The sequence below is a fragment of the Salmo salar genome, chromosome ssa02 (genome assembly GCF_905237065.1).
Source record: "Salmo salar chromosome ssa02, Ssal_v3.1, whole genome shotgun sequence".
Lineage (NCBI taxonomy): Eukaryota > Metazoa > Chordata > Actinopteri > Salmoniformes > Salmonidae > Salmo > Salmo salar.
Window position 1 is genome coordinate 27,958,673 of NC_059443.1, and position 27,205 is coordinate 27,985,877.

Genomic DNA, 27,205 nt, shown 5'->3' on the forward strand with positions numbered 1-27,205 from the left:
TAGCTTTTCCGCTGGCCTCAGTGAGGATGGAGCACTCTGAGAGTCCATAGGCGGCCAGTGTTAACTCCTGTCATTTGATCCTCATTAAAACCTAATACCAGTCATTTTATAATGAGGCTTAATTTGAACCTAATGTCTGCTGATTGCCTAACGTACAATGTGAGGCTAATATCTATGGATGGACGCTAATGATGGGTACTATAGGTTTCTAACAAGACTGCGGCTCACGCTGGATCACTGGAGGCATTCTGATGTGTATATGGGACCAGCGAAGGTCTACCAGTCATTTGTAGGGGTTGTAATACTTAGAGAACCTGTTCACTGGACTTTGAACCAGGACTGGTAGAGTGGTTACGTGAGAAGAAAGGTCGGCTTGGCTGTGAATGAGAGAGGAGATGAGAGGAGAGAGGAAGGTGAGTCAGTGTGTTTGTAACACAAACGCATGTGCGCACACACACACACCCAGCCAAGGGCTTTGAGATAGGTCGGCTGTTGGACCCTGTCAGCCTAAATCAGTGCCAGCTTCTCTCTGAGTCCCTGTGACACTGCTGCACATACATTCTCTGTTCTGAAAAACACAAATAAAACATCATCTGTGCCCAACCACGGGGAGGAGGGAGGGAGACAAAACTCCAGATTCCAGATGAAGAGTCTCGCTCTAAATCTACTTTTTTAAACACCAAGCTAAAACAGAAGACAATTATGGAGCGGAACAATGCCCAGTGGTTTGTTGTCTGTGTGTGGAAGGCCAGATGCTGTTCTTTGGAGTAGTGTTTCAGTGAGTTTGGTCCATTGTGCAGTTGGCCTCCTATCTCTGAGTGGAGAAGTGGAGGATGGAGGGAGTGTAGGGGTTGGAGAACAAACCTCTGCACAGAGCGGAACAACTCCTATACCACCTGGGTTCTGGGCCTCTGTACCTTGGTAACATTTAGATTGATAAAGCCTGTCCAAAGTACTTATGGCAGATCAGGTCAAATGTTTATGACTTTTGTGTTTATAATTTGATGCAACTCCTTATTTTCCTAAGAGATAAGCTGTGGTTAGTCCAGCAGTCCAGCATACCTTTAAAACATTCCTGTATTGTACAGTAGGCCCCTAAAACCTTTTCCATTGGATTTGCCCCACTTAAAATGTCTAAAGTTGATTCATTGTGAATAAATGAATGAATAAATTATAGCCCAATAATTAGGGTGAGGACATTTAGAAGCTCTGCAGTGACATGGAGTAATATCGTCTGTTTGTGCTGGATAGTATTTCCTCAGCACTCTGAACCTTAGTGGCTCCATCGTTGATGTATTCCTTAAATCTAATAATAACACATCATTTTTATTTGCCTGGGCTATTTACGAGCAGTTAAATCTTTATTAGCCGAGCGAGCGTCTCGCTGTCCAGATTGGGTGTCTGTTCAGGGGCTGTAAATAATGCTTAGGTCATTACAGCCACACGCCTTCCCATTTCTAGTCTCACACACAAGCGGAAGCTCGAGCACACACACATGGACGAACATGCACACACACACACACATAAGCGCGCACACAAACACACAATTTGAGCCCTCAATCATCCTCCAGGTAATTGTGTTGGATGCCTTGTGCTTTGACAGTATAGATTATGGGAAAAAAATGTTCCAAGTAAATGTATGGAATATTTTTTAAACATACCGTACAAAAACTATAGGGGAATAGGGAGATTCATTTGTTTGAGTTTAAGACTTTTGGGGGGGGGGCGATTCTGACATATGGAATTGTTTTAATTGGTCATACAATGGATAATTTAGCTATTTGATTTTGATTTTGAATTTTAGGATCCATTTAGGTATGGTCTGACAAACACGCTCTAGCTCTGCCACCTTTCACCACAGATGCGGAAGTGCAACACCGGGGGATGTGGTGGATTAAGAAGCATCCAATGCAACAAAACAGATGTCTCCAGTTTAAACTGACTGATTTTGATGGGGAGTTTTTTGTTATGTAACTTAGACTGACGCACCGGTCTGTCAGTCGACTCTAGGTGTTGAAATAGAGTATATATTAGGAATACTGGCAGTACAAATGCACCAGGACAACAGATAGTTTATTATATAGATATACTTTTATTAGAAATATGACACATTCATTTTGTGCTCTGAAAACTGTACATTAACAAAGAGTCAACCCCAGTGAACTAAAAAGGAGGGGGCGGTGGAGGTTAAAGGTCAGGTGACAGAGGTCAGGGTTCATGTCAGACATGTACAGATCTGAGGAGGGAGTGACAGTCAGTGATACCAAAACACACACTGTTACATGGAGTTACAGAACACTCATATTCCAGTACCCTGAAAAGGATGGGAGGGGAATCATAATATGTGTTCGAAATGGCACCCTATTCCCTATACGGTGCACTACTATTGACCTGGTCAAAAGCAGTACACTATATAGAGAATAGGGTGCCATTTCGGACGCAGATGTAATCTGAATAATCATGGTCATAATTATAATAATGAGAACAATAATCCCCAAGCACAGTAAGAAAGATATTTATAGGCTAAAATTCATTCTGTAGAACTCTGTTGAAATAATTACATTGCTGTACAACAGGACTCCAAAAGAGCCTTGTGCTTTCTCTGTGTGCACTAATCCTAACCCCATACTGCAGTCACAACCTCTGTAATGTCCTATACAGTATTTATCATATATATTTTTATATTTATTCATTTTCATTGTCAATATTAAGCATAATTCTTTATATACTTTGTGACATGAGTGTCCTTCATTTTTTACCACCTGCATTTGCCGAACAAGCAGAATTAAATTTGCCACAAATGTACCAAGCCTGCTCGTACATCAAGCAATCAGTCAACCAATCAAAACAGTGTCTCCTTGGCTTCTGCTGAGGTCATAGATGCTTCCACCAATGAAATATGGCCATCTTGGCTTTCAGTGATGTCATTAAGGGCATCCGCAAATGAGATATCTCATCCTTGTTGGTCTATGCTGATGTCACTATGGCACCCAGCAATGGGAGGGTTTTCCACCCTTTTGGCTGACTGATGTCATCGGTCTGCTCCTTTCCTGTCTTAGGGGGTGGGTACTCTGTCTGACAGTGCAGTGGAGGGTGGGGGGCAGGGCTATGTGTTGGCATGGAGAGGCACATGGTTATGGTCCAGCACTCTGCCTCCTCCACTGCCTAGGCGTGTTTGGGACATGTACTGGACATGTAGTTTGGTTGGAACATGTACTGTATGTTGGGTGAAGGTCTTGTCCAGACCAGGTCCATTGCCTATAGGCTTGGTTGGAACATGAATTGTATGGCTGGTCCAGGTGATCTGTTAGCAGGCTGGAGAAGAGTCCATAGGCAGTTGCAGTCTGTCCTTTTAACCTACACTAACTACACCAACCAACTGCCTAACTGACTAACCATCCACAGAGATCTACCAGGAGGGGGAGAGGGACTCAAGCATGTGCCCAGTGAAGTAATAATGTGGATAATAACAGACCAGATATATGACTTTCTGACAGAGTAAACAAAAAACTGATTCCAGCAGCAATAAGAAAATAACAAAATGCACTGCAAACCTGTTCTCTTTCCCCCCCATTTAGCAGGCAATTGTTCTCTCTCTCTCTGTACGTCTTCTACTTTTTTCTCTCTTTTAGTTGGGTCCTAACATAAAGGAGCTTCTCTCTCTCTCTCTCTCTCTCTCACCCCTGCCCGTTTCGTTGGTCATTGATCGTTTGGTCGTTGGTTCTCAGAGTGAGATTGAGACGTGGAGCTGCGGGAAGGGAAGGTCTGTCTGTCTGTCTGTCTGTCTGTCTGTCTGAGAGCTGGGCTGGGGGACGGGGTTGGCTGCTCTCTCTCCGTCTGTCTCTCTGTCTCAGTCTCACACCTCTGTCTGCAGGTCCATGAGCTCCTGTCCCACCAGAGGGATGGTGGCGCTGGCCTTCTCCCACTCCACGTTCTGCAACTCCAGGGGAGAGGCCGCCAAGGGCTCCAGGTCCTTCCTCATCCACGACGGGGGAGATTGGGTCTTCCTGATGCCCTCCCAGGCTCTCTTACTGGGTGTCTGCTGCTTGTCCTGTTGGATAGAGGGAGGGACAGGAGAGGAGACTAAATCATCAAAGGGCAAGAGACATGCATTTTGAATGAGAGAGAGAGAGAGAGAGAGAGACAGAGAGGGACAGAGAGAGAGAAAGAGACAGAGAGAGAGAAAGAGACAGAGACAGAGAGATAGACACAGACAGACAGACAGACAGACAGACAGACAGACAGACAGACAGACAGACAGACAGACAGACAGACAGACAGACAGACAGACAGACAGACAGACAGACAGACAGACAGACAGACAGACAGACAGACAGACAGAAAAAGAGGTGGAGAAGGGGAAGAGAGAGTGAGAAAGAGAGCGAGAAAGCGAGAGAGAAAAAGGTGGAGAAGGGGAAGAAAGAAAGAGAGAGTGAGAGAGAGAAAAAAAGAGGTAGAGAAGGGAGAGAGAAGGGAGAGAGAGAGAGAAAAAGAGGTGGAGAAGGGGAAGAAAGAAAGAGATAATAAAAAAAGAGGTGGAGAAGGGGAAGAGAGAAAAAAAGAGGTGGAGAAGGGGATGAAAGAGAGAGAGAGTGAGAGAGAGAGAGAAAAGAGGTGGAGAAGTGGAAGAGAGAGAGAGAGAAAAAAGGTGGAGAAGGGGAAGAAAGAAAGAGAGAGAGAGAGAGAGAAAAAAAGAGGTAGAGAAGGGAGAGAGAAGGGAGAGAGAGAGAAAAAGAGGTGGAGAAGGGGAAGAAAGAAAGAGATAATAAAAAAAGAGGTGGAGAAGGGGAAGAGAGAAAAAAAAGAGGTGGAGAAGGGGAAGAAAGAGAGAGAGAGTGAGAAAAAAGAGATGGAGGAGGGAAGAGAGAGAGAGAGAGAGAGAGAGAGAGAGAGAGAGAGAGAGAGAGAGAAAAGAGGTGGAGAAGCGGAAGAGAGAGAGAGAGAGAGAGAGAGGGAAAAGACGTGGAGAAGGGAAAGAGAGAGAGAGAGAGAGAGAAAAAGAGGGAGAAGGGGAAGAAAGAGAGAGTGTGTCAGACAGACAGAGAGAAAGTGATAAGAGCGAGAGACAGAGTGTCGTACGCTCGTGATGGTCTTGTCGCTGCCTGCTGAGGACACACTCCACCTCTTCCCTGCCTTCCCATCGCCAGGCGGAGACGCCCTGTCCTGGTCTGCACTGTGGATCTTCCTGTTCAGGTCCTGGAACATGTCCTGGTGACGCTTCCGTGTGTGCATGATCTTCTACATGGGACAATCACACAGGAAAATCATCCATCCATTTATCCACCATCAATGTCTACACAGTGTGTTATATACCATGGTAATACTTTAGTGTGAACAGAGAAAAAACATCAATCATCCTTAAACAACAACATAGCTTGTGCAAAATCTTCTACACGGACCAAACACATATAAAACTCTCATCATTGAAAAATCCTTCATTTAGCTCCCCTCCACCAGAAACGTCTACAAAGCTTAGATAGAGTACTGTATATGATCTGCTATGCAGTCCCATGCACCATAATTATAAAGAAAAAGGAATTATGTAAATTCTAGTGGATTTTTGGAAGCAGAATTGAGACATTAGAGACAGTTTGTCAAACCATCAAGACATTATTTCAGAAGAAATGCAGTCCAGAAGTCTGAAATTACCTCAAAGTCCAGCTCCGCATAGCGAGATTTTCGTCTCTGGAGAAAGACAAGAGGGAAAGATTAAAAGATACATTCTGCTATCATCTATATGCTGTGTGAGTCTGACTAGACAAAATGGTGATGTCTTCCTCAGCATTTCACTGTTTTACTGTTCGTTTCAAATCAGTTAAAACGACTGAGACGGTTTCTCAGTGGCAACAGTGACTCATGAGAAACTGAGCGTCCATGTTGGTTCATCCTGACCCCGTTGGCGTGAATTCTTGCAGTAAACAGCTTGTGATCGAGTGACCTTTGTTAGCGAGCAGAAAAAGAAAGGCCTGACCTTCAGGCTGCTTGGTTGTTGGTTGCCCTGGCAGCTGCGACCTTGCACGCACAGCATTTTGGGAGGGGAGCGAGTTTGGCCCTGAGGTGAAAAGACACCAGCAAGCTGAGAGGTCTGACTGGTTGCCTATCTGACTGACTGCCTATCTGACTGGCTGGCTTGGCACGACTAGCTGTGCGTGTGTGTGTGCTGGTCAGTGTAGCAGTCTGAGTTTGAGCTCCCCCACCGGACTGGCACAGTCAAGGAGAGAATACTAAAACCTGACCTTTTTAAAGATCTTGGTGTTCTGTCGAGCCAGGCGAGATAGGGATATTTCCGTACATGTTGCCACTACAGTGCTGTTACCACACAGAAAATGATAGCGACTATAAAGATATCTCAACAGAAACCCTATGTCATGAATACAGTACCACCACATATTGACAGTCAAGGGCACTGGTTGGTTTCTGATATTTTCTTTGATCAAGCTGTCCCATCTCCCTCCCCAAGTTATGTGGCGAGAACATGCGGTTGTGTGTGTTTGTATGTGTGTCTATGTGTGTGTGTGTGTGTATCTTACCTCCAGGGAGCTCATGGAGAGAGTGGACACGGTCTCGCTCTTGGACATCATTCCAGAGTTCCCAGAATCACCCTGTTCACACATGCTGTTGGTCATGTGGGATTCTCCGGAGACGTTCTGCATGTTGTGGACGGGCGACTCCCTCTCCGAGCAGGAGACACTGACCAGGTCCGCAGGCAGGCTCTTCAGCGCGAAACCCGGGACGCCCTCCACCCCCGCCGAGTTGGCCAGGTGGATGAGCCTGGTCTGGGGCATCTGCTGCTCGATGCTGATGTTGTACTTGGCCGTCGTGTCCTCCTTGCTGCCCTTTCCGGGCCGCCCCAGGGTGCCGGTGTTGTTGTTGTTAGGCAGGATGATGTATCCTGTGCCCGGGCCTGTTCCTGTGCCCTCAGGGCCCCCGGCCTCCCCTGTTCCCTGTGGAGACAGCTCCCCGTCCAGCTGTTTAAAGAGCTCCCCGTCACAGATGTAGATGGACTTGGCTCCTGGCAGCTCGGTGCTGATTCCCTTGGTGGAGCCACCCTTCTCCCTTCGCAGGGTGAGGGTATGACTGGGGTAGTCTGCCACATTCTGGAGGTGGACTTTGGCCATGCTGGCAGGCATGGTGTTGAAGTTAGAGCCCTTTTGAAGGGTCAGGGGCTGGGAGGATGGCTTCTCATCACCCTGGAGAGAGGAACGCTTCAGAGTACCTGGGGGGAGAGGGAGGGAGGGAGGGCAAAAGAGAGAGAGAGAGATTTGAGAGGACGCAACCTCAGAGATAAAGAGAGGGTGACTCTCAAGATGTCCAACTCAGACTTGGACATGCTATAGAATGAGTGCAAACCTTCCCACTATTGATTTAACTAGTGACTACACTGCCTTCCTTGAACTTCTGATCATTAGCTTGAAGATTACGCCGCGACCCCGTTTCACTGTAACTGCTGGCTTGCTGTGGTGTGCATCTCACTATTGAGCACAGTGCTAGACAACAGCATCAGACAACTTCCTGTCAGCATGACAAAATATCTTACAATCACTCCCCAGTCCCCACCGCTCCACACACACTCACTCAAAGAAAAAGTCATTTCACTCCTCTTATATTCCATCTCTCCCTTCAGTGGGCTTGTCTGCTGCGTCTCGCGTCTCAATAGCGTTTCTGCTCCAGATGCTTTTTCTGATATCCTGTCTCGGGAGATAATCAGATTTCCGTCCGCTCCCAACGGATACCAGAGGAGAGCCTCTATCTGATGCTGCACTGTTGGTCGCTACATGATTATTGCACGGCCTGCCCGCCTGCCGGTGGATGTGGGGGAAGATGTGGGAGACTCAGACAACCCTATTTATCCTCATATTACTGCTCAGCACTCGTTCGCACACCACCGCCCTATTGCCAAATGGCTGGGCTAAATTGCATTATGCTGCAGTAATGTGGTGCATCTCATGTCAAAACAGTGTTTTGTGCTTCATAAGGGGCGGCTGCTGTGGCGGCCGTGGTCTGACAACGGGTGGAGAGGAGTGGAATGGGGCTGCTAAAATAGAACACACGTGCAGCAGAGGGCAAAGCAGGTGCAACTTTTTAATGACAGAACTCAAAGAAAAATCCACATGCATAGAGAGAATTTGAATAGGGTCAGAGACAGACAGACGGACACACTGCATAAACTCACTCTTTTTTTTGCCGGTACTCTTACCTCCTCTGCAAGCCATGTCGACGTCTTTCTCAAAATCAGTCTAATGAAGAAAAAAAATGTATAGAAAACCTGTTAACAAAGAACATGTAATACATAGCAAGTATATTAGACATTGTTTTAGATGAAGAATAACGTTCCATTGGTACTACCATAAGCTGAGCGTGTCCGTTCTGGAAAGATCCCCCTGAGTCTCCATTCCCGTCCTCCTGGCGGTCCACTACCCGACACTTCACTGCCTCTTGAACCTACAGTAGACCATAATAAACACAGAGGTCATGACCTTTCAATGTCACAGTCAGATTTTTCTCTGCTCATCCTCCTCCCCTCCACATCACCCTCAAAACAACCAATGACTTTTCCCTTTTAGCTCCTAGTGGAGCACAGAGCACACCAACCAATACATTTTTGTTTTATAATAATGAATAAAAAGAGTAGGAGACAGAGTATCATCGAGGTGAAATGTGTCAGAGTGACAAGAATGATGTACCTCTCGGCGCAGGATGCAATGCACCATGACGATGACGAAGCCTTCCAGCGAATCAAACACAGCGAACAGGATCTGGAAGAGGGAGGAGCGTCGGTCGGTGATGGCCAGGACAGCAGACATCCAGGTGAGGGCCAGGAGAGGCAGAACCACACAGGAGCTCCACAGCGACGCCCTGGAGGATGGGAGGGGAACAGCAGCCCAGGGCCAGGGTCAGTACTACAGTCAGTAGAAGATACACAAAGAGGGAAAGACTACACTCCTGGAAAACAACTGTCGCTATTTAATACGATTTTCAATGATTTACTTGTTTGAAATGGGATTCAATGATACTAAAAACTACATGAAAATGTCTAATTATGATAGAAGCATGTCAAATGTAATACATACAATATCTACTCCTAAAAAAGGCATCTATGTACTGCATGTTGCCCTCGTTGTTGAAATGATTGGCATAATGTACAGTATAATAAACCTATAACAAGGTATAGGTACATAGCTTGATGTTTTAAATATACTTACAGTAGCTACCGTAAATATGCTAATATCACACACAAAACATACATCCATAATCAATTGAAATATATGTTCCATAACTGACATATACAATATGCATGTACGTTTAGGATGTGTCAATAAAACATATGAGACCAAGGGCAACAGGAAAAGGAGGAGCTGAGGTGAGTAAAGGAAGAACAAAAGTGAAATGAAGCAAAGAAACGTAACATAAAGACAAACGCAAGAGGCAGAGGGCAGAGGTGTGATTAAGTGGACAGGGACTTCTGGTCCATATGTTCCTACAGGACAATGTCTCTCTCTCTCTCTCTCTCTCCCTCCTTTATCAACATGTATATTTCTTTCCCTAACTCCTCAACTCTTCAGAGTCTTTGTTTCACATGTCCACTTGTTAACTCTGTCCTGAGTTGATTGAATGAAAGGTTTCTAGGTGTTGTTTAAAACAGATCCAAGCATTCAGACACACTCCCACTGAAAAACACGTTGAATAAAATATAGCTACACGTCAGGCCTGGCAACAGAAACCCAAGGCACATGCACACACGCACTAATTGATAAGTCAAGTGCACTGCCCGTGAAAACCTCCTCCATGCGGATACAGATGTAGAGTTACTGTATCCATCCATAGCCTGGGGGCATTAAATAGCTGAAAGCCACTGAGCCTTGCACTTTTACTCTGGCCTATATTAAAGCTGCTTTTCTGCTGTCTGTTCTTCACTCACACACACACACACACACACACACACACACACACACACACACACACACACACACACACACACCTTACAAGAACAGCACTGGAGAACTAATTCCCAATGATTCTCAGCGAGGGTACAGGGGAAGAGAGGAAACGAAAAGGGGGAAAAACAAAAAGATAAAAACAAGAGGAGGAGGAAGAAGAGGAGGCATATCAAGGTAAAGGAAACAGAGGTAAAGAAAGCAGTATAGAATATGTGGGTAAATAATTAGCAGGACTAACATGGCGTTACTGGTAGCTGTGGTAGAAACGTCAGCCGACGAGATAACTCCGCACTTGGCACATTTGAGCGTCATATTGTACAGTGGTACTGTCATCTGACTGCAAAGTAGTCAAATTAACACACGTTGTAACATAATACACACAGATACAAACGCACACATACACACACACACACTTACAGTCAGAGTGAGTCACAGTTCCCTCTCTCTCTCTAGCTCTCTCTCTCTCTCTCTCAGGGCTACGGGGTATGTGTGGGGGCTGAGCCGGACAAGATACACAACCACATGGGTGGATATGTCACTAAGGGTTGATTTATTCCTCAATGATTTATCACTGCTCCTACTATGTGAACACAACAAACATATAGGGGATCCTAACCAACACAGAGTGAGTGGGATAATCAAGTCAACAAAGGCACTATTGCATTCCAACTATTCTAATCATCTTGAGTCTGTGCAGAAAAGTGCCGTGACACTGTTGCACATGATGTAGCTCAAACTAGTGATTCAAAATATGATTCATCAGTGGTTAAGGTAGCCTAGCGGTTCAGAGGTTGGGCCAGTAACCGAAAGGTTGCTGGTTCGAATCCCTGAGCTGACTAGGTGAAATCTGCCAGTGTGCCCTTGAGCAAGGCACTTAACCCTAATTACTCCTGTAAGTCACTCTGGATAAGAGTGTCTGCTAAATGACCACAATGTAAAAAGAGAGATACATGTGTAACTTGTGCAGGTCTGATTCTTATTGGCCAGGCCAGGCACCTGTATGTACAATGGCATGAATACACATTATATTTCCCTTCTTCATCTTATTATTCACATTGTTGAATGCATTTACGTGCATTCAACTAAATAATTATGGTATTCTTATAAATGAATAATGCAAATGTCTAATTAGAGACACTTCATGTGCGTATTGATGCTTTGCGTCTCAACTGCGTTGTTTATTTAGCTTTCTAAATGTAATTGCTGGGAATATTTTCACCCCTGGTTATTTCTCCCTACGCCTCACTGGTCAGACTGATTACTTTATACAGGCATTACTGAACACCCTGCTAAGGCTCTCATGCACACACACACACGTACACACACACATACACACACAAAGTAACACTCAAACACATGCCCGCACGCACAAACAATGAACTATGAACTCAAAGTAGTGAGTCATGACAGGCCTCTTAGCCTATATCTCCAATTAACAAATTACGTCGGTTCATTACCAGGTGTATATATGTGAATGTGTGTACGTATGAGTGTGTGTTTCTGCATGGCTGTATTAAAACAACACAAAGGATAGACAATGAATTCTAAAGATTTCCTGAGAAGCTGTTTCTCCACTGGTACTGTAATCCACGAATACTGTAGAGAATCATCACAGTTCCCATCTAGCAGTCTATTTCTGTGTCACCCCACTTCTCCAGTGTCTGTGCTGTCATCTAATCTCCTCTCATCACATCACAAAGCCCAGTGTGGCTGTGGCCTGCGTCTCTCTGCCTGGATGCCTGGCTGGAAGTAAGAGGCACAGTACAATCTCTACAATGCCTCTTCATCATGGATGACATACTGTCTGAGAAATAATACAGCAATAATATACGAGAAGGTATGTGATTACTTAGATTACTATCAGGACGTGATGAAACAATAAACTGTCCATCCATACTTCAACACAATGGCTTGAAAGCTGCTTCGTTACATTAAAATATTCCCACAAGAAACACACATCTAGAAGAAACAGAGTTCGAGAAAAACAGTGTCACAAAATGGCCGCTCACAAAACAACAATTAAACCATTGATTCCATATAGCCGCTGGACAGATGGAATAAAAATCGCATTATAAGAAATTTCATTTCAAGTAAAAGGGCAATTCAACCAATCCCCCCCCTTCTGCCATAGGCAGTGATATTAAAAAGCAATCAGTAGCTTTTGAAATAAAACACCATTTCCCTTGTCTTTATGATGTGTAGACGACAGAGAGAGTTCAGTGAGAGAGAATGAAGCTGAGTAGGAAACATCCATATCCACAGGGACACATAGGCCTGCTCAAATAAAATCCAGGTCTTCAATCAAACAAGCAATACTCTTCAGCTAAATGCTCACTTCATTGTTCTGTCTCACATGGGTAGAAGAGATTAGATAGGTGATATCCTGTGGTTCCCAGTCGACAAACAAGGGTACAAAGCTTACCCAGTTTACTGGCATTTCTTTCACTTGGATCGTCCACTCTGTAACAATTGGCACTTTTTTCCAGTGAGTCTGGGAGGAGCCAGTCTGTATAGTGATAACTAGGGTTAAAGAAACTGAACAGCAACCTGCTAACACAGTCCTAAGACTTCCTGGAATGAGGAACGAAGAAACAGTACACCCCAGCAGCTCTGCCTGGATGGCTTTACAGTTGGCCTTTCCTCTTCTCTCCTGTCTTGTCCTCTACTCTCCTGTCTGTTTCCATTTTCCCATCCAATTAGCCTCTAATTTTAGGGGTGGAGAAAAGCAAGAGAGAGCCTCACCAGGCAGCGAGGGTACCTCTAAATCTCTGAGATATGAGAGAGCGGAGCCACAGTACGCCGTGCCTAATTAGGCGCACCATCTAACAATCATTAATTATCTTGATTAAACATGTTAGGTATTGAAAGGCATGCGAGGGGGCAAAGAGACTAACACCCTTCTGTTTTCCACGTATCCACTCTGCAGTGCCACCCTGCCCCCTCCCCATAGTCCCTCCACCCCTCAGTCCACGTATCCACTCTGCAGTGCCACCCTGCCCCCTCCCCATAGTCCCTCCACCCCTCAGTCCACGTATCCACTCTGCAGTACCACCCTGCCCACTCCCCATAGTCCCTCCACCCCTCAGTCCACGTATCCACTCTGCAGTGCCACCCTGCCCCCTCCCCATAGTCCCTCCACCCCTCAGTCCACGTATCCACTCTGCAGTGCCACCCTGCCCCCTCCCCATAGTCCCTCCTCCCCTCAGTCCACATATGCTTAATCTGATCCTTGAGAAGGCTATCAGGAGCAGAGGGGGCCCAAACAATGAGAATAATATCAGAGAATACCAATGTATCCTACTGTGTTGTGTATGCATCCAGTCTTCTGGTGCCACCTCTGCCCCCTCTCCCCTCGGTCCAGGCATCACTGATAGCCCAGTGGTCTGCTGCGCAACATCGGTGTAAAACAACCCTTCAACAACCCCCCAGTACCCACTGTGTAATCGAATGCTCCCAAACACACAGGCCAAAGCACACACTCACACATCTAAATACACACAAACATACACACACCCTTTCATATACTACTCTGTGCCATGTCCTATACTGCTGTCAGTATTCATTCTGTATATTAGTAATGTGACTACTTTGAACAGAACTATGGATCACAACCGTGTTCTAGATTTTGCACTGCAGTTTATATTTCTAGTTATTCTATACATCGAGTGCTTGTCTAGCTGGTTTTAGATGGAAGCTGGGATATTGACAGCAGGGAAAGAGATTCTACAATTATACTAGTAGGGGAGTGTGAGGAGGGGATATTAAGCCAATCAGAGTGTGAGGAGGGGATATTAAGCCAATCAGAGAGCGCTACTGCCAGGGGGAGGAGATTTAGTGGGTGGGCCATGAGCAGGGCTGATAGCCAATACAAATCAACAACAGTGGGAGGGGCAGATGTTTTACCGAATCAGTGACGAGGTGGAAAGGGGGAGCTGAGATTGAGGTGTTCCTGATTGGAGAGGAGGAGCCCTGAGTGAGAGAGAGGGGGGATTCTGTGCAAACTCAAAGAGAACGTTTCAGACAGCAAAAAACAAACTTGTACAGTTCAAGAATAGATCATTGCAGAGAGAGGCAAACATGTTGTTCAGAGAAAATAAATACATAAATAAACAACAATACAGTTGGATGTGCTAACGATGGCCAATGAGGGCACAGAACAGCAGCCTGCGAGAAGGGGGGAGCAGGGGTCACCAAGAGGTCAAAGGTCAACCCTGGGGTTATATAGGGACTAAAGGTCATGACCTCTCACAACTTTGAACTGCACATGCTACTGTCTGTATTAAGTAGCAGTAGTAAGTATAAAAAAAGCAGCCTTTAAGACAAGTATACATGGTTGAAGAAGGTTGAAAACCTCTCATCCCGTCTCAGCAGGAACTTGGCTGTAGTAAAACCCCATCTCCAACACAACAGATGTATCAGATGGAGTTTCATACTATAGTGAGTAGCCTTTTTAACAAACACAACAGAAAATAAACCAATTTCTATGGACATAGAGACAGCATTAGCGGTGTACAATAAATCAAACACATGACATTATCTCTGAGGTCTCTACTCTATACCCATAGGGCCCCTGCTCCCCTTCCCTATAAAACAATCAACGAAACAAAAAAAGAGAAAGATGGATATACAGAAATGTACATTATACAGCAACACCTGCAAATTAAGAGAAGCTGAGTGAATGTGTAAGAGCAACATACAGTATATGGCAGAGAATAATGAAACCAATATGATAGCCATGAGATGAGCACTGATGCGCCATCTTGTTTCTTAATGGGAGGGTCCGATAACCACTCCAATCTTCCCTTTTCTTATATCTCCCTCCCCACCCTCCCTCGCTCCTCTATTCTTCTATCCCTCTCTGTCAGACCTCATCCTCTACAAATCTTCCAATCATTGATCACTGTCTGCCTTATAAAAACATCCACATATTCATTTCAATATCTGCTCCTTTTTATTTCCCCACTCTCACCTCTCTCTCTCTCTCTCTGCTCTCGCTATATCTCTCCTCCCTCCCTCTCTCTCTGCTCTCAATATATCTCTCCTCCCTCTCTCTCTCTCTCTGCTCTCATTATCTCTCCTCCCGCACTCTCTTTCTCTCTCTCCCTCTCTCCTTTTGTCTGTGCTCTTATTCCCCAACTGTTATCTCCCGTTTCTAAATTCTGTCCTCCAAAAAAAATAACTCAAAAAATAACTCTGCGTCCTAAACGTGAGAGCCAATGGCATCGCTAGCCCCGCCCCCAAGCGTATGCCCCCAGGCTGGTTATTGGTGGACCAGTGAGATGGATGTGTGGTAGGATAAGGCATACCCTGCCCTCTCCTTCAGTTTCATATCAGTAATGCCGTCTTTGGACACCAGTTTGTTAAATACGAGAATCCCGATAACCATGTTAACCTGTCAGAGAGAAAAGAGAGATGTGAACAAAGCAGCCAGATACAGAGAAAAACTCTTAGTCATTCAGACCATATAGCTACAACCACTCTGTCAGTCTGACATGGGATTACAGAAATGATTATGATGCATGCATGTGAATTATGTCAGTCCCACACATAAAGAGAGTAGCTTTACATATCAAACCTACAGTATATACAATACCTTTCAAAAGTTTGGGCTCACTTAGAAATGTCCTTGTTCTTGAAAGAAAAGCAAATATTCTGTCCATTAAAATAACATCAAATTGATCAGAAATGCAGTGTAGACATTGTTAATGTTCTAAATGACTATTGTAGCTGGAAACGGCTGATTTTTAATGGGATATCTACATAGGCGTACAGAGGCCCATTATCAGCAACCATCACTCCTGTGTTCCAATGGCACGTTGTGTTAGCTAATCCAAGTTTATCATTTTAAAAGGCTAATTGATCATTAGAAAACCCTTTTGCAATTATGTTAGCACAGCTGAAAACTGTTGTTCTGATTAAAGAAGCAATAAAACTGGCCTTCTTCAGACTAGTGGAGTATCTGGAGCATCAGCGTTTGTGAAAAGTCTACATTGTATTTCTGATCAATTTGATGTTATTTTAAAGGACAAAAATGTGCTTTTCTTTCAAAAACAAGGACATTTCTAAGTGACCCCAAACTTTTGAACGGTAGTGTATATAAAGTTGTAACTGCTAAGTCAAGGTAATAACATGTAGTTAGACAAGTGGTAGCAATCTGCACATAGGGTCCATTGATGACTATACATGGTTGATGAAGATGTTAGTTAGGATAATGTACAATCTATTGACTGGCTATAACCAATATTGTTGTTGTATGTTGACTACATTAAGCCAAAATGGTAAGTTCATGGTTAGGGCAAGATAAGCGTTACAGTATCTTACATATTTCTGTGGCTAAATGTTCATCTAAGATCAGTAAAGCAACAAAGGTTTCTCAGACAAATAGTGGCTGAGACAGAGAGATAGGAAGTACCAAGACTACAGCGGCAGCCGGTCCCACAAACGCATAAAGCAGACCACCTTCCAGAGACAGCCAGCAGCTGAGAGAGAAAGAAGAAGAGAGGGAGGAGGAGGAAAGGAAAAAGTCAGGAAGAGAGAGTGACACCCAGGGCAGGTGAGAAGGAAGGAGAAAGAGAGATGAAAAGAAAGAAAGATGGCATGAGAAAAAAAAGGATGGAGAAAAATAGATCCATGAAGAGAAAAAAGATGGTGTAAGAAAGAGAGAAAAGGAGGGAGGGGTAGAGCAAGGAGAGGAAGAGTTCAAGTCAGATACCAGCACTCAATTCACACAAATACAACCCCCACGTATAAGGATTCTGTATCACATGTCTTAAATGCTCTTTAAACAGTTAGCTAATCCAATATGGAAAGGTTAAGAAGAAGAGAGTTCTGGAGGTATACAGGTGTACAGAAAGAAAGATACAGAGGGAGAGAGACAGAATTACACTTGTCTAGAAAAAGGGAGACACACAGCAACAATATCAGGGATAGCAGACTCACTAGTTGACGGTGCCATATCCCTTAGCTTTGGTGAAACCCACAGAGACTGCCACAACCAGAGCCGGTAGACCTGAGGAGGAGGAGGGAGAAGGGTCAGTACTGGATAGGGATGAGACGGACACACAGATGGACAGACAGAGAAACAGATAAAACTGATCCCCCCCCTGCCCCCAGCATCCTCACCCCAGCACCCCCCTCCCCCTGCCCCCAGCATCCTCACCCCAGCACCCCCCTCCCCCCCTGCCCCCAGCATCCTCACCCCAGCCCCCCCTGCCCCCAGCATCCTCACCCCAGCCCCCCCTGCCCCCAGCATCCTCACCCCAGCCCCCCTCCCCCCTGCCCCCAGCATCCTCACCCCAGCCCCCCCCTGCCCCCAGCATCCTCACCCCAGCCCCCCCTCCCCCCTGCCCCCAGCATCCTCACCCCAGCCCAGACACAGGAATCGCTTGCGGATGATGCGGTTCCTCAGCCGGCCAGTCACGGCCATGTATGACTGCCACGCCTCTGTCAGAACCCAACAGAACGACGACAGGAAGAAGAAATGCAGGAAAGCAGCGACCAGCGTGCAGATCACCTGAGAGAGGGAGAGAACACAAGATAGGAAGAGAGGGACAGAGAATGAGGGAGAAACAAGGGGTTGGAGAAAGAAGGAGAGCGTGAAGGGGGTTGAAAGAGGGAACAGGGAAGAGAAGAAGAGACAGAGAGATGTGAGTAAAGCATCTTTACAAGACCTTGAGAGAGTACGTGGTAAGATACAGCTTGTTCATTGGCTCTTACCTTGTTCCGTGTCTGTGTCTGACCAATGAGGATGAGGGCGTTTGAGGAGATGATGGAGAGGCAGAAGTTGATGAGGATGACGGAGCGCTCGGAGCGAATGTACCTGAGGAGAGACAACATGTTGAGGGGTCCACACCTTTCCCAATTAACCGTCAACCATCAACAACCACACCCATACTTCCTTCACTTAAACGGTTTAAAAGCTCTAGCCTTTTTACACTATCAAGCCAACCTGAACAGCACTATGCTGGCTCAGATTTAGTCCACTTTGTCCTTTCCAGCACGGTTCAAGCAACTATGGTGGATGTGTAACCAAACCAGCCTAGCACAGGTCAGCTGGGCATAGTAACTACTCAGATATCACTAGAAACAAAAGACCAGAGTCAATGTGTTCTCACCTCCAGACCGACACATAGATGATGATGAGGAGCAGCAAGGTGAGAGAGGAGACTCCACAGCCCACCATCAGCGTCACAGAGGGAAGCTGCATTTTATCCATGTTCTGCAGGAGACGCACATACAGTCAACACACAGACTGTTAGGACTGTAAAGAAATGTAAAGAAGCTGTCTTCTCCTTTTTGGAGCAGATTCTTTCTTCCACTCTCCTGGTTCATGACTGCAAAGCTAAAACAGCCACACACACAGGACCCCCCCCCACACACACACACACACACAGACATGCGCAGTGCCGTGTACAGAGGTAGGTATATCTGGTATCTGATAAAGAGAGCAGGGAGCTGGAGAGAGGCTGGCAGACAGGCTGCTGTTTGGGCCTTGGCTGGATATGGAGAGCAAGGTGACTCCAAGGTGAATCACCACACAGATTCTTAGCTGAAGGCCATGAAGCACATTTTGACAGATTATATTGTCAGACGTGAAGTCTGATTCAGCCAGATTCAAACGTTCTACTATGAAACACAGCAAGATAATTGAAACCTCCTCCTGTAAAAGCATCGACAACAACAGATCGCCGTCTCCATGTTCCCGCAGCAGCCATTATCTTAGTTGCCATGGTGATGCAGGATGTCGGTACGGTAGCGTGGCAGCAGAAGCAGTGAGGGAAGGAAGGCTGCAGCAACCCACTGACCCTGTGGCTGCTTTATGCATCTCACTGGTGTGTGTGTCTATGTGTGTATTTCGGACACAATTCCCAGACTTGACTCATACATGCTTAGCAGCACTGACTGACGGGTGTTCCCTGCTGTGGCCTGAACAGAGTGAAAGCATCTAGCTGGCAGACAGTGTATCTATCTGAGGGAGTAGTGCAGCCTGCAGGCTCCCATGCATGTCATCCTGGGCACTGGCATGTCGCTCTCCCAACGCAGGCCAGGCGTGTGTGTTGACTGCGTTCCTCAATATACCATCATGTGCTCTACACAGCAGTACTAACAGCGAGCCATATCCAACATGTGGGTGTGAACTGTAGACTAGAGGATGTTCAAGAGGCCCATGTTCAGGAGTGTTGCTTAATGAAGTCTGCTTACTCTAGAAGACTAGCTTGATTAAACGTGTCATGAGTTCCAAAAGGAAACATGTTCTAAGGGCAGCTGTCTTTGCTAAGGTTTGCTAGATTTGGTGTTGGGGGGTGGATGTAGGTGAATGGGTCTGATGGGAAGGGATAGGGACGGAGGGTCGCGGTGCAGGGGGGGTTGAGGTGGTGTTGGGGTAGCTAGAGGTGAGATGCAGGTGGAAGGGAGAGAGCCAGTCTTATGACAGGGATATGGGGGAGATGAGGGGGGGGCGTCTATTCTATGGTTGTGCATTCCACCCTCAAGCAGAAGATAATTGGAGTTTATAGTCTGTCTTGTTTCCAGGTTTGATGTGTGCTAGAGGGACAAATTAATTAAATCCTTTGATTAATCTGCACTGCAGTGAGTTCCCCTCTCTCTCTCTCTGTCTGAAGGAAAAAGATTACGAGTGCAGCCGAATGGAACAATGTCCGCTGAGACCGAGTAACTTTTACAGCCCTCTCTGTCTCCACTAATGGCAGCGCAAGGATGTGGGATGTGAATCGCGTACAGTGCAATCGCCTAGTGAGACAGACAGAGACTTCCCATCCGGAAGAAGCTACGTTATCCCAGAGTTGACCTAAAACTGCCTTCAGAAAGGGAGCATATACGTTTGTCAAGACAACAATGGCTAAATAGTGATCTTGATTTGTTGGTTGCAGTCCTGTATCAATGCAGATATACAGGTATACATACAGTATCATAGTGTTAACAGCTATCCAACACCGTCAAGACTTTCTAGGAATCACCATGGAGACAGTAGTTCAATGATACCTAGCCTGGGTGTGTCTAGTTTGTAGAGTCAGACTTTGGCTTTGATCATGACCTTCCACTGAACTCTGTATCTGACTGCATGGGACTCAAACCCAAGTAGGATTGATAGCATCTAAAGAAACATAAATCCATGAATGAGTACTGGTGTAGCTACAGCATGAGGAACAGTCCCTCTGATATAATGGGAAACACAAAGCTGTTCTGTGGTTCTGTTGAGTTATGTTTTTTATTTATTTATTTTTATTTTTATTTATTTTATTTCACCTTTATTTAACCAGGTAGGCAAGTTGAGAACAAGTTCTCATTTACAATTGTGACCTGGCCAAGATAAAGCAAAGCAGTTCGACACATACAACAACACAGAGTTACACATGGAGTAAAACAAACATACAGTCAATAATACAGTAGAAAAATTAGTCTATATACAATGTGAGCAAATAAGGTGAGATAAGGGAGGTAAAGGCAAAAAAGGCCATGGTGGCAAAGTAAATACAATATAGCAAGTAAAACACTGGAATGGTAGATTTGTAGTGGAAGAAAGTGCAAAGTAGAAATAGAAATAATGGGGTGCAAAGGAGCAAAATAAATAAATAAATACAGTAGGGGAAGAGGTAGTTGCATGGGCTAAATTATAGATGGGCTATGTACAGGTGCAGTGATCTGTGAGCTGCTCTGACAGCTGGTGCTTAAAGCTAGTGAGGGAGATAAGTGTTTCCAGTTTCAGAGATTTTTGTAGTTCGTTCCAGTCATTGGCAGCAGAGAACTGGAAGCAGAGACGGCCAAAGGAGGAATTGGCTTTGGGGGTGACCAGAGAGATATACCTGCTGGAGCGCGTGCTACAGGTGGATGCTGCTATGGTGACCAGTGAGCTGAGATACGGGGGACTTTACCTAGCAGGGTCTTGTAGATGACCTGGCTCCAGGTTTGGCAACGAGGATGAAGCGAGGGCCAGCCAACGAGAGTGTACAGGTCGCAGTGGTGGGTAGTATATGGGGCTTTGGTGACAAAACGGAAGGCACTGTGATAGACTGCATCCAGTTTATTGAGTAGGTATTGGAGGCTATTTTGTAAATGACATCGCCGAAGTCAAGGATCGGTAGGATGGTCAGTTTTACGAGGGTATGTTTGGCAGCATGAGTTAAGGATGCTTTGTTGCGAAATAGGAAGCTAATTCTAGATTTAACTTTGGATTGGAGATGTTTGATGTGAGTCTGGAAGGAGAGTTTACAGTCTAACCAGACACCTAGGTATTTGTAGTTGTCCACATATTCTAAGTCAGAACCGTCCAGAGTAGTGATGCTGGACGGGCGGGCAGGTGCGGGCAGCGATCGGTTGAAGAGCATGCATTTAGTTTTACTTGTATTTAAGAGCAGTTGGAGGCCACGGAAGGAGAGTTGTATGGCATTGAAGCTCGTCTGGAGGGTTGTTAACACAGTGTCCAAAGAAGGGCCAGAAGTATACAGAATGGTGTTGTCTGCGTTGAGGTGAATCAGAGACTCACCAGCAGCAAGAGCTGAGTTGATCTATGTCTTACTATCTTGAGGCCTACTATGGGTTACATGGTCAAAGGCAGGTCTGTAGGTGTGTGAACTGCATACTCACAGACCCATGACACATTCTAACAAAGAGTTGTCTGTCTCTCTCACACACACACACACACACACACACACACACACACACACACACACACACACACACACACACACACACGATTCCCAAAAACACAAGCCTGCTGGGTTCAGGTTTGGGACTGCAGTGCATTTTCTCTCTCTCTCTCTTTCCTTCTACAGCCTGCAGCTGAGTAGGATTGACTGAACATGGTAACATTACAGAAGACATGAGAGGAGAGATGAAGCGAGGGAATGATAAAGGGGTGGGACAGAGACCTACTATGTGGAGAGAGAGAGAGAGAGAGAGAGAGAGAGAGAGAGAGAGAGAGATAGAGAGAGAGAGAAAGGGGCAGATAAAGCAGCAGAGGAAAAGGATGTGGGAAAATGACTGAGCAGGAGGGAGAGGAAGATGGGATAAAGGGGTAGAAGAGAAACAGAGAGAGGCTGGGTGTTTGTCATTCTGGGGCTGTAAGAGGCTAGCTGCAGACAGAGGAGAGGAGAGGGGCTGCGCCATTCAGAATGTGGCAAGTGTTGCTGCAGGAATAATTAGCTTGTTCCGTAACCATAGCTGTCTCACAAACCCACTAGCATGGCAAAAGGGAGAGAGAAGAAGAAAGAGAGGGGGGGGGAGGAAGGAAGGAAGGAAGAGAGGGAGAGGGAGGAAAAGGAGTGCCATCTCTCCTGGCACAGAACCAGGTTAATATAATTGCCACAATATGCTTCTCTTAGGGCATCTAAAAGCCCCCAGAATGCGACACTGCTGTGAAACAGCCTGTCGAGTGCCCAGGTAGAGAGGGGGATGAATAGGGGTAGAGAGAGGGATGAATAGAGGTAGAGAGATGGAAGGAGTATTGAGGGGGAGGATAACACTGTGTCGGACCAGGGAGAAGCAGAAATCACTTGGGAAGTGATATTAACACATGATGCTACTACGACTGCTGCCCATCGCACAGGCACACGCCAAATAAACAGTGTGTGTGTGTGTGTGTGTGTGTGTGTGTGTGTGTGTGTGTGTGTGTGTGTGTGTGTGTGTGTGTGTGTGTGTGTGTGTGTGTGTGTGTGTGTGTGTGTGTGTGTGTGTGTGTGTGTGTGTGTGTGTGTGTGTGCAGTATGTGTAACTGTATGCATATGTGCAGCTGTGTATAATAAGGATAGCAACTGCTTCTGTGTGTGTATAGCAAGTGATGATCTGTAAACATCTTGCAGAGGTGCACAAACACACACACACAAACACACACTTCCAAGATCATCCCCCCGGCTGAATAATCTTAGCTCTAGGATGGACGAGGGGAAGACAGAGGGAGTGTGAGAGAGGGAGAAGAGAGAGAGAGAGAGACAGAGATGGAGAAGAGAGAGATACAGAACATCAAACGCACAGCTGCAGATTCTCAGGGCGAAAGACTGGCGTGCTTATTTGCTTTCCTAAGACCCATCAAATCAAGCCTGTCCGTTGCTTGCAGGTGCACATTTTCTCATCCCCATCCCCTCCTTTTGATGTAGCATTTGGGAACCGCCATATAAAAAACACATGCATATCTAAAACGGGTAAATGTTGCATCTGTCTGAATATTTTGGGTAAATTAATGGTATTCCATCCCTCCCTTCATCCATCCATCCATTCTTCCCTTCCCTCTATCTAGGCCACACAGCACAAAGGCTGTGGTGGTGTATTAGTATAGGGTCTTCTACAGCTTTAAGAGCCCTTGGTGCCCTCCATGCTGTTACCAGGGCAACTAGTGAACAACTGCTTCAGAGGCAGTTTCCAGTCTAATAATAACTAATCACTCTGAATGAACACTTCCTCACAAAGACAGTACTGGCCTTTTCATCTCCCCTCAGAAACTGGGCCACATTTGAGCGGTTTGAGCCATCACTGGAATTCTGCAGGGTTTGGTAAAGATATTGTCATATTAACACACCTATTTTTCCCCAATTGGAATCAAATACTGATTATCTGTGATTTGTTCTGTTATTTTAGCCCCATTTTATGTAAATGCATCATTGGAGGATATTTAGGCAGCATGCATGGAGCATAGCAGCATTCCAATGGAGACATGTGCAGGAAAATATTATTTAATTTGTCAAAATGCTGGAATAATATGTTACTATGTTACATTGGACAGTGTTCACATGAAATATGCAAGGACTCTTAACATGATGATTATAATAATAGCTTATCTAAAACCCTAAAAGAATTATTCACATAGCCTAACAATTTCTCATTCAGCATGTAATGTATGCAAATCAATAGTCAACACGGTCATTTTGCAGTTGAAATACATCAACTGAATGTACCTCGACTAAAATGTGTCATGTCGACACAAATCTCCCTTTTCTGCTCGGTGGGACGACTTGAAAGATGCCCAAATTCTTTATTTGAGAATACACAGAGCCCTTGCTGAATGGCATCTGCATGTCTCAAGCAAGAGAGGAGAGAGAGAGGGCGGGCGCGCGCGAGGGCTCTGTTGATACCGAATGGCAATGACGCCCTTTTCCACTAAACCCGTGAGATACATACACAAGCACCTCGATTCGGATACCCTAACATAAAAGAATGAAGGAAGTTGTCGGACTTACCATGTCAGGATTTAGCCGTGCTAAAATGGCGAAGGTTGAGAGTCTGTCACACACGCATTTGGTGCTGAATGAGTCGACAGGCACGGCTCTGCAGCCCCTGGCAGACCACGATCCGAGCAGCGAAGAGCTGCGGGAAAAGAGAGAGAGCGCTGCGGTGAATAAAAACGGGGGAAAGCTAGTCAAATCCCCCACCACGTTACAGACACCAGCTATTTAATTCCAAATCCCCTTTTGCATCTCCGCGGTTAGCGAGCAAGAGCGCAGAAAACGCTGTGAAAATGGTGATGAAAGGTTATATGTGAGCCAGACGCCGTGCTGCTCAGGTTTCTGCTTGGCCAGGTTATTGCAATATAGAGTTGGAATTCACAAATGACCCAAAAAACAAACTATAGCAACGGGAGTAATAATAACAACAACAATAATAATAATAATAATAATAATAATAATGCAAATAATAATAATAATAATAATAATAATGCAAATCTAAGTTATTATTGTATCTCATTATTTATCCCTAGATTTAGTTTGCGTTATTGGTGGAACAATTTAAAAGCTAAATAGATCATCTTTGTGTACTTAATATACAATTAATCAGCTGGAAAACATGTTTTATTGTGTGAACCCATTTTACAGTACTTCATGTGACTGTAATGCCATCCTACCTACCATTTACATGTAAATAGGTTTTTGATGGCCTGGTATAGGCCTTTGTTGTAGCTACTGGACCATACATCAACAATAACTGCAATTCTAAACCAATAAGAAAGCACATTAAATACATATGTAGTTTATTTTTCTGTTATGTTGTTAACCATTCTTTAGTTGAGCGTATTAATCAAAATGTGAAATATTGAATGTTGACTGAACTTTGACAGATACCATGTTTTTCTAAGTCTTAATTACCCTAAATGGCTAAATCCACACCACTTTCTCACTCACTGTTTATGGGATTGACTAAACTTTTACCCACTTTTACTATAAAGCATTACTAACAATTCTAAAGTTTTAACATTCAAAAACAACATTGCCTAACAGCTTAGCGTGGAGTTCATGGGGAGCCTTTCCCCTCTAGACGTCTTGCTTGTAGGCCTCTTCCCTCATTGAATGGGGTATTCTCAGTGGCCAGTGACGTTGCATTGCCAGTACGCTGTCCACTGCCATGTGGTGCTGAACTCCAAATATCAGAAACCATATTTTCCCACTATGCATGGTGCTGAAATATCAGACCACAGCTATTTCATTGTTGTTTACAACATCAGACCTTCCACAAGTGGCTAAGTTACCACACAGCTGTTCTAAAACCCTGACAAAGACAACACACCAAAACCAGCTGGTTTTAATAATAAAGAAGACTTTTCAAGTTGTTATATTGTGCATGGCTCAGTTTTACTCCTCTCTTCATATCAGTCTGACTGCAGGTGCACAGACAATGACCCGATGGTTATTGGTTCCTCATGTCTTCATGGGAGTTGTGTGTTGTTTCTTTCTCCCATGGCACAGTGATGCTGGATGGTACATTGGTGATGTCACACTCCATCCATCTCAAGTGAGCCCTTACATCCTCTTCCCAAGCAGAGTGGTCCCCAAAGGGACTCATCAAGACGGGGGGAACATGGTCTCCTGCAGGTCTCTGGGGCTAGTGGCACCAGGAACACACAACAGCCCCCAGGGTTAACCAACCAACCAACAAATCAACAAACCAGTTACAGCCTGCGACTGTGCCTCAGCAGACCTGGGTTCAAATTGTAGTTGTGTTCTTTCCAATACTTTGAAGCATTTCATTGCTTCAGTCTGGAGAGCCCGTTGGGCAGGGATTGCACTGTGTTGATTCTTCCAGTGGTTCCATTGAGCTAGGCAGGCTCAATCAAGAGCAGATGAAGTATTTGAAAGAAACCCAATACTATTTGAACCCAGGTCTGTACCTCAGGGCCAAAGACATCTCATCACAACACACCACGGCCTCCAACCGGGTTACCCACAGTGCCACCTCACAGCAGCCCTTGATAGGGTTACCCATGGTGCATCTGGTTGGAGAGTGCTGAGGGGTGAAAACCATGACGAGCAGAGAGAGAGAGCGAGAGAGAGAGCGAGAGAGAGAGAGAGAGAGAGAGAGAGAGAGAGTAGTACAGTCTTGTAGCCCCAGGAGTAGGCTCAGTGCTAACATTAGCACATCACCCTAACAGAAATCCAATATTATAACTCAGCGCAGAGTCTCTGTGGATGACACGATTAGGCCACTCTCCCAACCACACAGCAAGCCACAGCAACACACACACACACACACACACACAGGCCTCACCGCGGTCTAATGGGATAATTTGGGTGGCGGTCCAGCAGCACTGCATGTGTGAACGGTCCCTGCCAACAACAGGCTAGGACCACATGAATGAATGGGACAGCAGGGCCTGCCAGACAGCCACAACATCCCAGACATCCCTGGGTTTAAATACTATTAGCGTTTGCTCTAGTCTACCTACAGAGCAAGATGGGCAGGGTTGGCAACTTTTACAACGTTTCTATTTGTTCCATTAAACAAGACAAGCTCAATCAAGCCCAGACAAATATATTATTTCAGAAATGGTTTAGTCTGGTGCTATAACACCCAGCGATGGAAATCATAATAAATGATGTATTAATAACCTGTTTGGGATAGGGGGCAGTATTTTCACGGCCGGATAAAAAACGTACCCGATTTAATCTGGTTACTACTCCTGCCCAGAAACTAGAATATGCATATAATTACTAGATTTGTATAGAAAACACTCTAAAGTTTCTAAAACTGTTTGAATGGTGTCTGTGAGTATAACATAACTCATATGGCAGGCGAAAACCTGAGAAGATTCTATACAGGAAGTGCCCTGTCTGACAATTTGTTGTCCTTCTAGGGCATCTCTATCAAAAATACAGCATCTCTGCTGTAACGTGACATTTTCGAAGGCTTTCATTGGCTCTAGGAAGGCGCCAGAAAGTGAAATGAGAGCTCTCCAGTCTCTGGGCGAAAAACCGCAGGGGTTTTTGTGAGTGGTCCTTCTGGGAACAATGACACTGAGGCGTGCGTGCACGAGACGACTCAATTTTTTT

General features: G+C 45.3%; 1 protein-coding gene across 6 annotated transcripts in view; it reads right to left on the reverse strand.

The window, feature by feature from the left end:
• Positions 1-2,069: 2,069 nt before the first annotated feature.
• LOC106579424 (adhesion G protein-coupled receptor B1) overlaps positions 2,070-27,205 on the reverse strand; it is a 114,057-nt gene continuing 88,921 nt past the window's right edge. For 2 of the 6 annotated variants that reach the window (XM_045701561.1, XM_045701555.1), the window contains exons 19-33: positions 24,125-24,251; positions 18,053-18,156; positions 17,655-17,757; positions 17,301-17,451; positions 16,878-16,947; positions 16,351-16,417; positions 15,245-15,330; positions 10,177-10,275; positions 8,685-8,856; positions 8,347-8,442; positions 8,174-8,237; positions 6,531-7,216; positions 5,650-5,685; positions 5,080-5,238; positions 2,070-4,051 (exon numbers count right to left, since the gene is read on the reverse strand). In XM_045701561.1, the coding sequence (XP_045557517.1) occupies positions 3,857-4,051; positions 5,080-5,238; positions 5,650-5,685; positions 6,531-7,216; positions 8,174-8,237; positions 8,347-8,442; positions 8,685-8,856; positions 10,177-10,275; positions 15,245-15,330; positions 16,351-16,417; positions 16,878-16,947; positions 17,301-17,451; positions 17,655-17,757; positions 18,053-18,156; positions 24,125-24,251 (2,215 nt within the window). In that variant the 3' untranslated portion in view covers positions 2,070-3,856. Of the gene's footprint in view, positions 4,052-5,079; positions 5,239-5,649; positions 5,686-6,530; positions 7,217-8,173; positions 8,238-8,346; positions 8,443-8,684; positions 8,857-10,176; positions 10,276-13,841; positions 13,908-15,244; positions 15,331-16,350; positions 16,418-16,877; positions 16,948-17,300; positions 17,452-17,654; positions 17,758-18,052; positions 18,157-24,124; positions 24,252-27,205 lie in introns of all 6 variants that reach the window. The other 4 variants (XM_045701575.1, XM_045701573.1, XM_045701565.1 and 1 more) reach the window with 3 other exon arrangements.